Genomic DNA, 15,161 nt, shown 5'->3' with positions numbered 1-15,161 from the left:
AAAATTATACAACATTGCCAATGCCCGGAACTCTTTAGAAATTGTTTTAGTATGCTTAGAACTGCATGTACGAAAAATATTTTATATAAGCCAGAATTCCGAGATTTTCTACAGCGTCTCACCCACATACCCGTAAATGAGTCTTTCTTGGGCGATAAAAATTATTTAAAATATGAATAAATAATGCTTATCGTCAGAACTCTTTAGAAATAAACGTTAGAACACGTTCAGAACTATACGAGAATTATAATAGAATTCACTGTTACCCATGTGTATTGTTTATTTAAGAAAGTGTTTTTATTTTTATCCAATTATCCTTCTGTTGTTGCTCGTAATTTGGCCGCTTGAACATGCATAGGTAAAATAAATTTAATAAGAGTGCAAGAAACATTATAAACTACCATTTTTTTCTCAATATAGTTAATAATATAATTATTGGTATGCATTTAAATATTAAATTTAAAATTTATTATGCAAAGTAAAGGTTTTTAATGTAAGACTTTTTTAGATAGAAAAGCATAAAACGGTGATTTCTATACATTACATTTACGAATTTTAGTTTTTATGTTTATAAATATTTATTTAATTAATTATATTTGCAATCTTTATATATTTATAAATTTTAAATATATATACATATATATATATATATATATTTTTTTTTTATTTATTTGGTTATAAATATAAAAGTTAAAATTTGTAAATATACAAGTAAATGTGTAACGTATAGCAGGTATAGCGTATCGTCGATTTGTCATGCAACTCGAGACTCGGCGCTCGGCGACACGAGACGTGATACCCGAAATGCGTGACATCGTGGTATAGCCGGCCCGTGCAAAGCGGCAACGTCACAGCTCAAGAGAGACAGCAGATTGTATGTCTGCCCTTCTCTCCCCGCTCGAAGCTTGCCGAGTGCCTAGTGTATGTACATACATACATACACGGACAGAGGAGGGGCTTGCGCGACCAGCATATCCCCTCCATCTGAGTAGTTCGGACACGAACCATAGCATGGATACAAACCCATGTATCGTTACCCGAGTCCTCTCTGATCGTTACCGAGCGTAACGCCGTAGTTGACGTCCACTTTCTCAGAGGGCAGATTAGGACAGACGTCCCCCGAAGCCGGATGGCCGCTCTCAGGTTTCTCTCTGGCAATATATTAAAAATGTCTTTGTGTTCTTTAAAACTCAGTGCGCCTGCGTTTTATGTCTGACTGTTCGTTCTAGTGAATTTGCCTATCTAGGTTCAGTTTTTATGTTTATGTTCTTCCTCGCTAGAGAGGCCGCTGTACTTTTTCTTGTTTGTACGCCTGACGGAGTATAGCTAAATTTTCAAAAAAACATGGATATTTTACAAAATATATTTATATAAAATTATATAAAATGACTAGAGAGGAATAAATCATGTTAAAAATATCATACCTTAATTAGAAAAAATAGATTAAAAAATATTTCGTAAAAAGTACGTACTACAAAAAATTGTGTGCATCGTGTTTTCTTTTTAAAAAATTAAGAAACTTTTACAAGGAAACCCACGGAAGTATCCCTTTTTAATTTTGATGAGCTTTTAGTATGTTGTTCTCTAGATGAAAATAAGGGACAGATATTTTTTTATACGTGTCCATACGCGTGTTTAGGGGGTTAAACACTCCTCTGAAAAAAATCGGCTTTTCTCTTTCGAGCCGAATATCACCGAAACTATAAATATAAATAATAGAAAAAAACTTTTTAAACGAAAGTTGAATAATTTAAAGAGTACTTTAAAATAATGGCAAAAAATTTTTTTTAATTTTTATTTTTTAATAAAAATAAACTATTTTGTCATTATTCTAAAGTGCTCTTTAAACCATTCAACTTGTTTAAAAATTTATTTTCTATCTTTTATAGTTTCGGAGATATTTGGCCCGAAAGAGAAAAACCGATTTTTTTCAAAGGGGTGTTTCACCCCCTAAACCAGTGACGGATTTATCAAACGTGCCGCTCTACACATTTGAAATTTTGCCGCCCCTCAAACTTGGTATTAGATAAGTTTTAATTATCAACTCATTTTTTGAACTGTTTTATTATTAACTATTTCTATAATATTTAATATGTATATTAGAATGGAACTAATAAAAAAGTTGTCTCAAAGAAATGTATTTTATCAATATATGTTATCAAAATGTTTTTTTTTTTTTTTTGCATTTTTACATGGAGCAATCAGCGAAGCGCGAAGCTCCATACGAACTTAAACCCTGTCCTGGGAATGTAGCACACGATGTGCTCTTGTGTATGTAAATGCGCTGCACAATTATGATTCGTTTATGTTCGATCAGTTTGTTTATGAATTTTAACGGTAATCTCTAGGAGAATGGCGAGTATGGGACATTGGATAGTATGGGACACTCGATACTTCTTGTATTATCCGATACATCCATAGATAGCCTGTTGTAACAACCTTTACCCCCTTTATGTTATAGTAACGAAGTCAACTTATCACGTGTAGTCACTTGGAGTGAAACAATTTATCGGATAATACAAGAAATATCGAATATTCCGTACTACTCGCCGTTCCCCTGTATTCCTTCGAATTAAAGTTTTCGCAGAATATAAAAAATTAAACAATAAAACATTTCTTAATTCTGTGCTATCCGATTAATCAATTTTCACAGTAGGTATTATTCAGTTTTTCAACATTTTTCGGAATGATATAAACTACCTACCACTTCCATATGCTCACCAAATTTTGAAAGAAAAATTACAATCTCGCCGCACTTAAAAATCTGCCGCCCTACACTTCAGCGTAGTGTATAGGGCAAATCCGCCACTGTCCTAAACACGCGCATTGGCTGAATAGGCACGTATAAAAAAATACATGTATCTTATTTTTATCTAGAGAAAAAACATAATACATAATAAAAGCTCATGAAAATCGGAGAGGGACACTTCCGTGGATTACCTTGTTAGATGGTCTTGTATACTTATATTCGTATAAAATTAATAGAATGCATTACGAAAATTTAGCATATATTTTTTTAAATTACATTACAAATAATAATTCTGAAATATTACAGGTACGCTGTATACATTCCCCTATTTCTACCGGCTATGATACCGGTGTTGTTGTCGCTCAAGAATATACGAAGGTACTACTTCCCTGGAAAGGATAATACAGAAAAAATGGTAGATCTTAGAGAAAGTAAAAATGACGAGGACAGTAGATCGAAAACCGAGTAAAAGTCACTTATTCTGACTGGTATTACATTCATACAGTCGATTGCTCGTTTAAAATTATTTGAATTGAAAGGTAATGTGTTACGATAACAAAAATATAATTTCAAGCGGGGGCTACTATCTAAGCTTTTATTCACGCGTTATAGCATTAAACGTATCGTATTTCGAGTATCTTTAATATAATTTGGATGCAACATAAATTTAGGATCACATAATCTTGACGATCGTTAAATACGAGCACAGTTCTAACAATTTCTTACTAGCTGTCGCACACAACAGATGTATCAATATTTCGTGCGAAAACAAAAATGCAGAAAGAAAACATGTGAGAACCGATAACAGTTGTTTTATTTCAAAAAGAGAATGTTTGGTAAGATACGTGTGTACGAGTGTATATATTTATGCAAAAAATATAATAAACGATTTTTCTCTTGAGCTACTTCCTTTTTCTCATTTGTTCCTTCAAACGATGAAATCTCTTAGCAAGATTTTGAGTAATCCGCAGATATTGAATGGCTGATGGCAGAGAACGAAACGTAGGCTCTTTTACGTCTATCGTAGTCATAGACGTACAGCAAGGCAGAGAAAACCGTATACGTAACTAACGTTCGTATCGTCACGTATCGACACGATGACTTTACGTTTACGTAGTTACGTATACATACAGTGTTCTCTGCCTTGTTTTATGTCTATGACTACGATAGACGTAAGAGCTACGTTTCGTTCTCTGCCATCAGTCAATAGCTTAAAACATCTCGTTCTTGCCTATGTTCTTTTTTTTCTTTCATTCACTTATTCACTCATATGTTACACACTGATTTGTATAAGACATAATTCGGCTTATTGAAATTATCATCGACAGTTGAAATTTGATATTTGCGGTTATTGAAATACATCAAACAATGCAAATTCATGATATATCCCACGCATACATATCGATATACATACACATACTCAGCCGAGATACACACCACGCATTCAAAATACAAGCAAATCCCACACGACATCCTCCCTCTCGCATTTTTCAGCGATCAAATTCCAAAAGTTAATAATTTGATTAGATCGTTAGAGAATTATGAGTTTTATATGCAGGTATATCAAATCAATCCTCAACCACGTTACCAAAACATTACAAAAAATTGCGAACGTCAAATTGCTATAAAAAAACGAGAGAGAAAGATCGTATATGTCCATCTACCGTGAGAGACTGCTTTCCTACTGATCTACAATAATTTATATAAGAGTTTAACGTCATTCGATAAGAGAAGAACATAGTAATAAAAAAATAACCAAGTAATAATAAAATAATTAGCTGCTCGACACTCATTAGCCAATATAAAACGTATTTTTTTAAAGATAAAATAAAAAATAAAAGGACCATACGTAATACGGTCAACAAAGTAAAAATAATTGCTTCAGAAATGCTGTGCTCACGACAAATAGTAACAATAAATAAAATATCTTGACGTAAATAAAAAGTCTTGATTGCGTGTGTTTTAACTTTGTCAAGAACTTAAAAAACGATAATAGTAATAATACTATACGTATAAGTGACATTGTTAATGGAAAATAGCACGCGAGAACTATATGTCGATGAGACATTGCTAATGAGAGACATAATGAAAAGAAGCAATCTTATTAGCAAAAGCAGCTAATAATTGCTATAACTAACAATCGCTTATTATAAATATAACAACAATACAGCATCATCGTTATATCTATAGTGTTCGCGTCGATCTCAAATGGTAGCTGGACATTGTTAAGGATAAAAATAAATTAGTTTATCGAACCAATGAACTTATCTGTATGAAAAAAGATAGAAAAAAAACCAGTAAAGAGCAATTAAGTCAACAAGGACTTTGAACTAATTGTATCGCATGTTGCAGAGCATCAGCGATATTCTGAAAAACAGGTACACCTTCACGCGTTGCGTAGTCCGACAGGTACATCCTCCCCCGGTTGTAATCTTTTCGGGCTTGTTCAGTCAACTAAATAAATCAAAAGAAAAGAACGATATATCACATCACTATTATAGTAGTGAAAAAAAATTGTTTTCCTACAAATGCCTAGTGTAAATTAATATGTATTATAGGTCGCACAACTTTTCAATAATACATGGAAGTTAATTTCTATTAACTGCTACTTTACATATTATACGACACTTGAAGCTTAATTTGCCAAAGATGATCTTTTATTGTTAGTCTTAAGTAATTCGATAAATCTGCGTTGAGTTATTGTTAATAGACTTGTTATTCATTATATTCATTATATATTATAGTAATTGTTTGTTTATTTGATGTGATTTGTGTATTAAAGGGAGGGGGGATATAAAATATATCAGTCGTACTTGGTCATCAGACACAATAGAACCCTCGGGAAGAGTTTGAACACAGAGGACGAGCTTAACGCGCAGTCCAATCAAATGAGCTGCCAATGCCATGATGGCGATGCCGCGCGAATGCTGCGGCACTATCAACAAGATCAGTCGTGAATTCTTTATCTTCTGCAATTCCTGCGGCAATACTCTTACGTTGTACTCATTCAGGCTAGGTCGGTGCAAAGACAATCTCATTGACCTGGAAGATCGTAAATGGGAAAGAAGACCACGTTTAACTGGTGGAGAAGTGATCATCATTAGGCTACTACTGATACTCACTCTATCAACGGTACTGCGGAAGATTCTAACCAAAACAGATCTTTACTGACAACGCCAATATAAATGTCCCTCTTCTCGAACTCTTGGACAAAGGAATTAGTCCAATCTGAAAAGGTTTAAATCCTTCATAGCTGAACGCAAGCTCCGTTTTTTACCTGCTCTACGAAATAGATGAAATCGAGCGCTCAATCTTGGGAAGTGAGAAAATGAAAAGTTCAGGTGGCAAGAAGTATATATAGACAGTGAATATATCGAAGATCGTGGGAAATTGTTGAAAATCAGAAATACCTAGGAAGTGATTAAAAGGATGTACGATAACTCGTCGCAAGAAATTTGAGGTCTTCCTACATAATATATTCCATACTGAAGGTATCTCACTTTCACAAGAGATGCCATTACTCTTCGTCCGCGTCCACAATGACTCGCTGGCTAGAACGCAAAACTGCTCGAAATTGATTCGCAATTCAGTTGGGTCACCTTTCACCGGAAATCCGTCTATCAATGTTCTGTAGATTTCTGCGTGGCGAACACATCGTACTTTAATAGTTTATTTTTGTCAAAACACAAATCTGTCAAACGCCATAAGATATGATACGCAAACATTACCGGACTTATTCACCGTGTTGAGCAGATCCGAAAGAGACACATTGTTGCACATTGTGTTCGACTGCAACATTATCCAGGCCTGGAAATAAAAAGAAATTGTATTGACTTTGATGAATTTTTCAAAATATTTGATGTGATAAAATGTACATACTTCCCCTAACTTTACTGTGCCACTATCATCAACGTCTATAGATTTGAAAATTTCCCGCAATTTTCTAACATGTAAATAAAATTTCTTTATAAATCATTTGTAAATGCTCTTTATGTTATTCCTACATGATATATTTTTACACATGCCGATTTAGAAACATTCAGAGAAACTTTTAGAGAGGAGATAAAAAGAACTAAAACAAACAATTCTTGCTTAACTATATTCTTGTTCGGAATACCTAGATATCAAATAAAAAAATATATGAAATATTCTTACACATATATCTCGCATATCTTACGCAGCACTTTGATCAACAATGTCCACATTCAAACTTTCAAGAATATGATCAGTAAACTTATTTAAATGCCATGTTATTTACCGAATACATCTTATTACTATCTAAAGCTCAGAAATTACCGTCTCCTATAGCCGACTTCTTTAGACGCCTTAGTAACTAAACATTGAGAATAAGTGCTATAGAAACACATCAATCTCTATGTATCAGAGTTGATGGCTGTAATGTCAAATTATTACTTGTTACTATAAAATTCGTAATTTATTGCATATCCCCGTAGGGTTCGCAATCTACTACCAATCTACTATCCAATCTGCTATCCTTCTCCTCTCACTTTAACCCTTTGGACCAACGGCTTAACGTCTCTTTCCGAAAGACGGAGCCCAGTTTTCTCCGCACAAGAGCCTATCTTGCACGGAGGGGCGCAGCTATCGGAAAAACATTCCATACTTACATGGCTCTAGTGGACTCGAACCTGGTTCCTCAGATTACAAGTCTGGCGCTCTACCACTAGACCACACTGCCGCCCTATTACTTGTTACTAAGTAATCGCTTAAACATGAACAATCCCAAAGAATACAATTTGTGTTACTCTTTCCAAATATCTTATTAAACTGTTTTTTTTTATTAAATTATTACAAATAAAAACTAGCATTGTTTATTAATCTATTTAATATGATTTTAATTTCATAACTTTCAGACATCAAACACGACGTGATATTTTCGAAATTAAACATTTCCGAATATGTTATTGATCAACAATTGTTTGTTTTAATTCTTATTACATCTTACTGTTTATATCAAGATATTGTTAAATTATCTTACATATATTTACATATAATATAGACAGGCAATTAGAAACTTACACTGCATCCATTCCATTCTGAGTAAGCGAGATTCTTATAGGTCTAATGCCATCCTCAGTGCTCATGCAATCCTGCACGTTGATCTTTTCACGTAACATCTATATGTATATCATATATATATATATATATATATATATATATATATATATATATATACACATTATATATATATATGTATGTATATTAATCATTAATTTTGATGCATTCGTTTATTAATTAGAGTCATTACCTTGGACGTACAGTGAAGAGCAACTGATACGCTTTTGAATATTGGTATCCTTTGCCTTTCCATTAGGTACTGAAGCACTAACAAGCCGTTCATCAAATCATAATATTCCCTGAAAAATAAAATATGTACTGATAAGAGAAAAAACATAGCAATCAAATGAAAGCATTAAACCGATTAATCTGTTTGAAACAACACGTACTGCGTGGAAACAGTCTCTCCGAGTATAGTCTGTCCCTGACGATACGGATAAATGACAAGAACCAAGGACTCGCTACGTGTAGCTGCCAGTTGAGCTGCTTCGATGATGCCCGCGCTATTGCGTGTTTGGTTGTCAATGACAAACAACAAGACTCGCGCCGTCTGCTTTGCCTCGTACTCTTGAGCTATTAATTCCGGACCCCATTGTGACACTTGCTGCGATACATAATCCAATTACGATATCTCACATGCAATTATGAACAAAAAACAAGGAAGATAAACTACTTACAGGATTATAATAAGTAATGCCAAGGTTCTGAAGAGTCGGTATCGCTATGTCTGATCTCCAGGTAGTTGGATTACAAGACCCGCCCAAAAATACCTCATATGCCATCCTCTCTAAGCAATTAATCGATAAATAAGTAAATAATGAAGTTGCCTCATCGACACAATTGAACGGTGTTCCGCGAACATTGTTTGTTGACTTACTTGAGCCAGTTTTGTGATTAATGCCTTTTCCATCACCGTGTAATGAGCAAGAGGTGTTCATAGGAACAGTTGCTGTTCTACAGGTAAATATGAATAAATGTATGTAGTATAATCTCAATCTTTTAATTCATATACCGATCCAGTATTATCACACTCGACAAATATATATAGTGACTTAAATTTGCAAGACTATGTTTAAATGATAATATTTAAATGATTATTCTATTCGACTGTGCATATAAGCCTGTGTATATACACTGACTCACGAAATTATATGATTAGGAATAAACTTTTTTCAGTTTGGCAACCATCACTACTTTGACCGCACATAACCATTATAAATACATTTTACAATTTTTTTGTATGAAAACATAAATCAAGATATCTACTACCTGGAAAAACATTTGGGAAGATGTAATTGCAAACCTACATTTCGATTAATGTTCTTTTTTAAATCAACTCTTCTTAAATTTTATAATTATGAAATAATCTAAATAAATAATATTTAATTTTGAAAGTAATATACACTGGTGGAAAAAGAACACTATGAAGGGCTGATGTATTCACTACTAATGTACATGTAAGGTACCCCCAATAAAGATTTCCATATGTTGTACGATCTTGTCTTTTTTTATCATGCACCGTGCTCGACCGTACAAATGACATATCGAGTGTCATAAAGTGTTCTTGATATTCTATTTTCCATTTCCACTAGTGTATTCTTTTTTTTGCAACTTTGCTTATAATTTTTGATAAAATTATAATTTTTAAAAATCAAACAATCAAATAGTCCATTTATTCCTGAAAAGATTATAAAAAAAATTTTAGTATTTTCCAAGAAAAAGCTACATAAAAATCTAAAAATGTAATATTATAAGAAAATGCTTTATTATTTCACGTCATTAGCTCATATTCTTTGCAATTATTTATTTCAAATAAATGCTACAAATAAAGGATTTGGCATCGAAATATCGAAATATATCAATACAAAAGATTGCAGATTTCGAAAAATAAAATAAACCCAAATCATCATTTTTGCTCGTTTTCCTCTATTTCTTCTTATTATTTTAATATTTGAAACAAATAATTCTAGTCTTTTCAACATGAATCATATGAATATTCTGCATCAATAAGAAATAACTAAGCATTCTAGGTAATCAAATTTTAAATTTTAATATAAAAATGTTTGAATTTTGTCTGAAAATTTGAACGAAAATGCCTGGAAAATAAGAAAAATTGTTTCTACAATTTGAATAAATATCCTGTAAACGGTTATCATAATGCTTCGGAAGATAAGTACGTTAACAATATTATTAACCCGTAAGGTGCATACGTGGGTCTACGGCGTCCGAACCAAAGTGATATCTGCTCGTAACTGTAAAACTTGCAAGTCAGAAGCCTGTCAGAAGATATTAAATAAACGATGTTTATCAAAATGACTATAAAATCTTCAACTACAATGTAGACAGATGTTTCATGAATTTTTTTAGACTTTTTAAAATACTTTAAGGTAGGGAAAAATAGCGTTAAACGTGACAGACTCACGTATGCACTTAGAAGATACCGTATTAAAAAACGTATTTCAAAGCTACGCAATAAATATTTGATAATTTTTTATGGTAATAAAAATGACAGTTATTCCAGATCATAAAAATGTATCAGTCTCTATAACAGCAAAAAAGCATCAATAATATCAATGTTAAATATCATAAAATTTCATCAGAGTGTGATAATATAACATACTAAACAGTAGCATGGATTAATCGTTTTGTAACTGAACGTACTTCCAAATATCAAATAATTTTGTTACGACAGACATCGCGTTGCGTTTCATCATTGTTTTTAAATATCCCTACTATAATCATGATTAAATGTTCAATATTTTTGCCTGAAACATATAGATTTCCGTTCACCTGATGATGATTAATCAAAGATACGTAGAAAAAACTTTGATTTATTTTAGCGCAAATAATAACTTAGCTTGCAAGGAAAGAAAGTTATTGCATAAGAAAATTATATGTGATGTCTTAAAAAATGCTGAGAAGTACCTAACAAAGTCAAACCTGTCAATATATTTTAAAGTTTTTATGTTACCCTCGCTCGCACAGACGTGCCAGTTCTGCAGCAAATATGCAGAATTCTTCTAACATTATACAGGCATCGGTATAATCAGGACAATCTTCAGCATCATGCCGCAGCTTTTTGCACAGCTGCAAGCAGTTTGGAAGTAACAGCATCACGTATATTTCTTGTATCTGAAACAGCAAGTGATTCTCCTTTTTCTCTGTGTCGGCATCGTTGATTAAATAACAATTAAATGTAGATAAGAAAAAAATTTATCACACTTACACTGGAGATACTGGTGATCGTTAAGTTTATGCTCAATTATTATCTGGCGATAAATATTCCTCATCATTTAAAACTATGCGGTGATTTAAATGCCTACTTCTGAAAATACGTATTTATGTTCCTCTCAATAAGGATTTTCAAGCTTTCCTATAAAAAATATATATAAATTAGGTTTGTGTAACTGAGGCAAACAAAACAATTTTGTTAAGTAAGAAATATACTTTATAGTATCTATATAATATACAATATAATAAATAATTAACAATTATCTTCAATTTTAAATATAATAATTATAATTAACCTTGATGACATTTTGGTTAGACATGCCAGTGCATTAAATGCTTCCTATCAAAAACAAAAATTTATTCTGGACTCTTCTCGTTAAAAATGGTTCATCAAGCCCATCTGTGAATACAATACAAAGAAAATGTTTAAGGTAGTTAGTCCGTAAACTCATTTTCTGGAAAACCTCATAAAATTTGAACAGTATATTAATGTAAACACGATTTACACACCTGTGCAATTAGAAAAAAATTGACCGTACCGAAGTTGAGATAATTGAAATCAAAGTTAGTACTTTTTACATGTATTACAGGTATGAAAACGGCTTCCGATACTACGTTTCTAATTGTAGTATCAAACTACTCTGGCAACTTTTATGAAAAACAAGAAGACGATAGAAGAGACTTGTGTAAAAATACACTTACAAAAATACAAGACCTTTGACCGTTTAGTTTCGAAGTAATTGATTCTTAGCGATGGACGCATATGACAGCTAACCTTTGAAGTTAATTTTAAAGTGATCCTAATCTCTAATACACACATTAGTTTCTATATATGTACACATGAGATTCTTACACACACATGAATAACGCGGACAATCCTAGCCAAATACTACATGTCATTTGTCGGTCATTAATTTTTTGACAGTATTGTTACGAACAAATTACCTTAACATATCTACCTATATTTATTTATGAGTGAGAGAGAGGGTGAGGGTGAGGGAGAGGAAGAGGGAGAGGGAGGGAGAGAGAGAAATAGAAAGAGGTAGAAATAGAGAAGAGAAGAGGAGAGGTAGAGGGAGTGAGAAAGGTTAATAATTGTATTGATGTTCTGTCAAATCACAATATATCGCGATTACTCACTAAAATCTCGAGAAACGCACACCGTCACAGAATCATATCTCACGTAATTCCTAATTAATAACAAATGATTCATTGAGTCATACGAATAACTTGTTTTATGTGAAAAAAAAGTGACAATCTTCTCTCCGCGTCACAGAGAGTTGTACAAAGTTGTAAAAGGTCGAATGCCCCTGTCAGCAGATCACCAGTGCCACCGTCTCTCAAAATCGCGACTGACGGCACAGAATATATATATATAATGACTGACGGACGCTTGTGTATACATACATACTACGCAACCACATTCTCGTGTCACCTCCTTGTCGTTTCTTTACGAAAGGGGTAGAAACAATCGGATATCACATGAGCTCGTCGTCGTCGAACGATTAAATCTATTTTTCTCAGAAAATTCAATATCAAGAATTATTTAAGATTATTGATGCAGATAAAGTTGGCTCAATAATCTTTTAATCTAGTGCTGACCAAGATTTGTAATTCTGAGCATTGACTCGATGTGTATTATAGCGAATTCGATTGGATGCACTCAGTGCGCACTGGTGCATATTAAAGCCGTTGCACCACTGAAATATACATACTGGAACGCGCACTGCCTATGCTACAGCTAAACGGAAAACGAGGGAAGGATAGACTCTTAAGGCCTGAGCAGAATAGCTTGGCTGACTTATAATTTTAAAACAATGTTTTATACTTTAAACCTTTGTTTTTAGTAACGCATAATACTGTCTTGCGTCTCAAAAGTCTTACAAATGTTGACACTTCGTACACTCGTGACTTGAAACACAAGACAGTAAGTAGCGTTGCTAAAAACAAAGATATAAAGCATACAACATTGTCTTAATAATTAGTTTATTCTGCTCAGGCCCTAACGCACAATACTGTCTTGTGGACGAACAAAAAATTGACCAATCATATTTAAACAATTCGGCAATTAACCAATGCGATTGGTTAATTCTTTCTCCGTCCGAGATCTTGGAGTGATTTCTAGCATCGTGGACACAAGGCTTTTTCAACGCTTCCACCTGTCTTTTTCTAACTTTGTACGCATGCCAGTGTACGACAAGGGCTGCGGTCCGATTCACGCTCACAGCGTGAACCCTTTGACAGCATCTATTCTTCCCTCGCGTTTCAACGCCAGCACACGTTCCAATATGTATATATTTCAGTGCGTTGTACACTGATTTAACCTCTTATCTTTAAAGTAAAATACAAATATCTCGACTGAAAAAATGCCCAATATATATTTTACCAAATAGCACAATAAAGAATATTGAGAATTTCGTGATTTAACCCGTTTATATTAAACGTACATTTTACGTTGATTTGTGTATGTATGTACGACGGCTTGTGACTGCGCACTGAGTGCATCCAATCGAATTCGCTAGTGGCTAGTGTTCACGTCTATCACTTTTTTTTCTTAGCGATCGGTAGAAAAAGGAAGGTAATAGGCGTGAACGTCGACGCACGTCGAGTCACAATGCTCAAACACAAACCTCGAACAGCATTGTTTAATCGAACGAAACCTATTTTGAGTCACTTTCAACACTACGAACTTTCAATCGGAGAAACTCTATCGAAATAGCGATATTCATTAAACGGGCATCTGCCCTCCTTCCCTGTCATATTTTCTGTCACTTATCGTCCTCGACTGCGTTCCGATATTCACTGCCAATACTGAAAATCTATAGTGTACGCAACGTAAATTATAGATTTTCAGTACTGACGGTAAATATCGGAACGTAGCCCATGTTTACGACTCGGCAAAGGAGAGAAGTCGCGCGGGATCGAGTGTCGGGACGAAGTGTCGAAACAAATGTCGCGTACACTAACCTTTATGGTGTTCGATGTCGCGTGTCCTCGCGCAAGGACCACCGTGGAGCGAACACGTACGTACAGTGGAAAAGTTACAAGTTACGAATTTCCAAGTGGATCCGACGAGACGACGCGCACCACTCGTTTATCTCGCTTTCGCTCTCATTCGCTCATTCCCCTACATACATCTATCTCTGTCTGACGCGCAGAGCGCGTTGATAAACAACGCGCGCACGGACGGAAGAAAAATCAACGGCGGTGGCGACGCGAGGAGCCTCGCCGCGCACTCTCGCTATTGCTCATACTTATTTATACACTGTTATATTTAAAATGAAAGAGAGGCGCGCCGGTGGCCGTCGTCGTCGTCGTGCGAGCACTGTCTGACGCTAGAAGAGATGGTGGACGATGGTCGATGACATTCTTCACCGGGCTAGCCCGCCGTCGACGATGCGCGACGCGATGCGAGCAATGACGAAGTCACGCGGCGTCAAATTGCGCGGAAGTCATTCGACGCCGCGCGCGCGGATTGCGGATCTCGCTCTCGAATATAAAATATAAAAAATCTCCGTATCTCTCTCCACGGCACCGAGCGAGGAACTCAAGCGGTTATTTCGACTTCGACACGTCGAGCGCTGACATACCCGAACGAGAATAACGTTTCTTTTTTTTTTTTTACGAAGACACCAAGTGATCTTTTTGATCTTCTTCGGGCAGCATTCGCGAACAAACGTTCGTACGTGACACCTCCGTAAACGCGGAACGCCTTCTTTCCGTTTTACACACGACGGGCACTGGAGCGGCTGTGCGAGAGATTCGACTCACACTCAAATCAGCAACGACAGGGTGGGTGACATTTTATCGCTTGTTGTCTTTCCCACGACGAGGAGAGATTGTCTCTGCATGCGTGCATGCGTACAAGCGTGCGTGCGTGCGTGCGGCGTGCGTGCACTCGTCCGTCGTCTCAAAGCGCCGCGGACTCGGGGAATGACGTAAACCTCCAACAATGAAGCGTGATGTCACACACAGTGAAGTTTGCACGGACTCCTCGAACCGTTGCGCCGCTCCGTTCCACACACTACACTCGCCTTCGGAACCTTGAATTTCGTGGTTGACTCGTACGTATGTCATATATATATATATATATATATATATA

The 15,161-nt window shown here is 35.0% G+C and overlaps 1 protein-coding gene across 10 annotated transcripts; it reads right to left on the bottom strand.

Moving 5' to 3' along the window:
* Nucleotides 1–2,991: 2,991 nt before the first annotated feature.
* Nucleotides 2,992–15,092, bottom strand: LOC112452059. Of its 10 annotated transcripts, none has more exons than XM_025012130.1 (15): nucleotides 15,004–15,092; nucleotides 11,356–11,459; nucleotides 11,055–11,201; nucleotides 10,800–10,960; nucleotides 8,706–8,782; nucleotides 8,506–8,615; nucleotides 8,218–8,432; nucleotides 8,019–8,127; nucleotides 7,790–7,887; nucleotides 6,629–6,692; nucleotides 6,478–6,556; nucleotides 6,160–6,387; nucleotides 5,872–5,977; nucleotides 5,563–5,791; nucleotides 2,992–5,203 (listed from the first exon to the last, which is right to left on the bottom strand). In XM_025012130.1, exons 4-15 carry the CDS (start codon nucleotides 10,940–10,942, stop codon nucleotides 5,063–5,065), a joined length of 1,599 nt encoding a protein of 532 aa, XP_024867898.1. In that variant the 5' UTR covers nucleotides 10,943–10,960; nucleotides 11,055–11,201; nucleotides 11,356–11,459; nucleotides 15,004–15,092; the 3' UTR covers nucleotides 2,992–5,062. The 10 variants fall into 10 exon arrangements, with proteins under 10 accessions (XP_024867898.1, XP_024867848.1, XP_024867872.1 ...); XM_025012080.1 differs by lacking the exon at nucleotides 15,004–15,092 and adding an exon at nucleotides 14,027–14,983; XM_025012104.1 differs by lacking the exon at nucleotides 15,004–15,092 and adding an exon at nucleotides 14,831–14,983.
* Between the last annotated feature and the right edge of the window lie 69 nt (nucleotides 15,093–15,161).

The sequence above is a fragment of the Temnothorax curvispinosus genome, unplaced genomic scaffold (genome assembly GCF_003070985.1).
Source record: "Temnothorax curvispinosus isolate PA1 unplaced genomic scaffold, ASM307098v1 QBEX01000263.1, whole genome shotgun sequence".
NCBI lineage: Eukaryota > Metazoa > Arthropoda > Insecta > Hymenoptera > Formicidae > Temnothorax > Temnothorax curvispinosus.
This window is presented reverse-complemented; position numbering and strand designations above follow the sequence as displayed.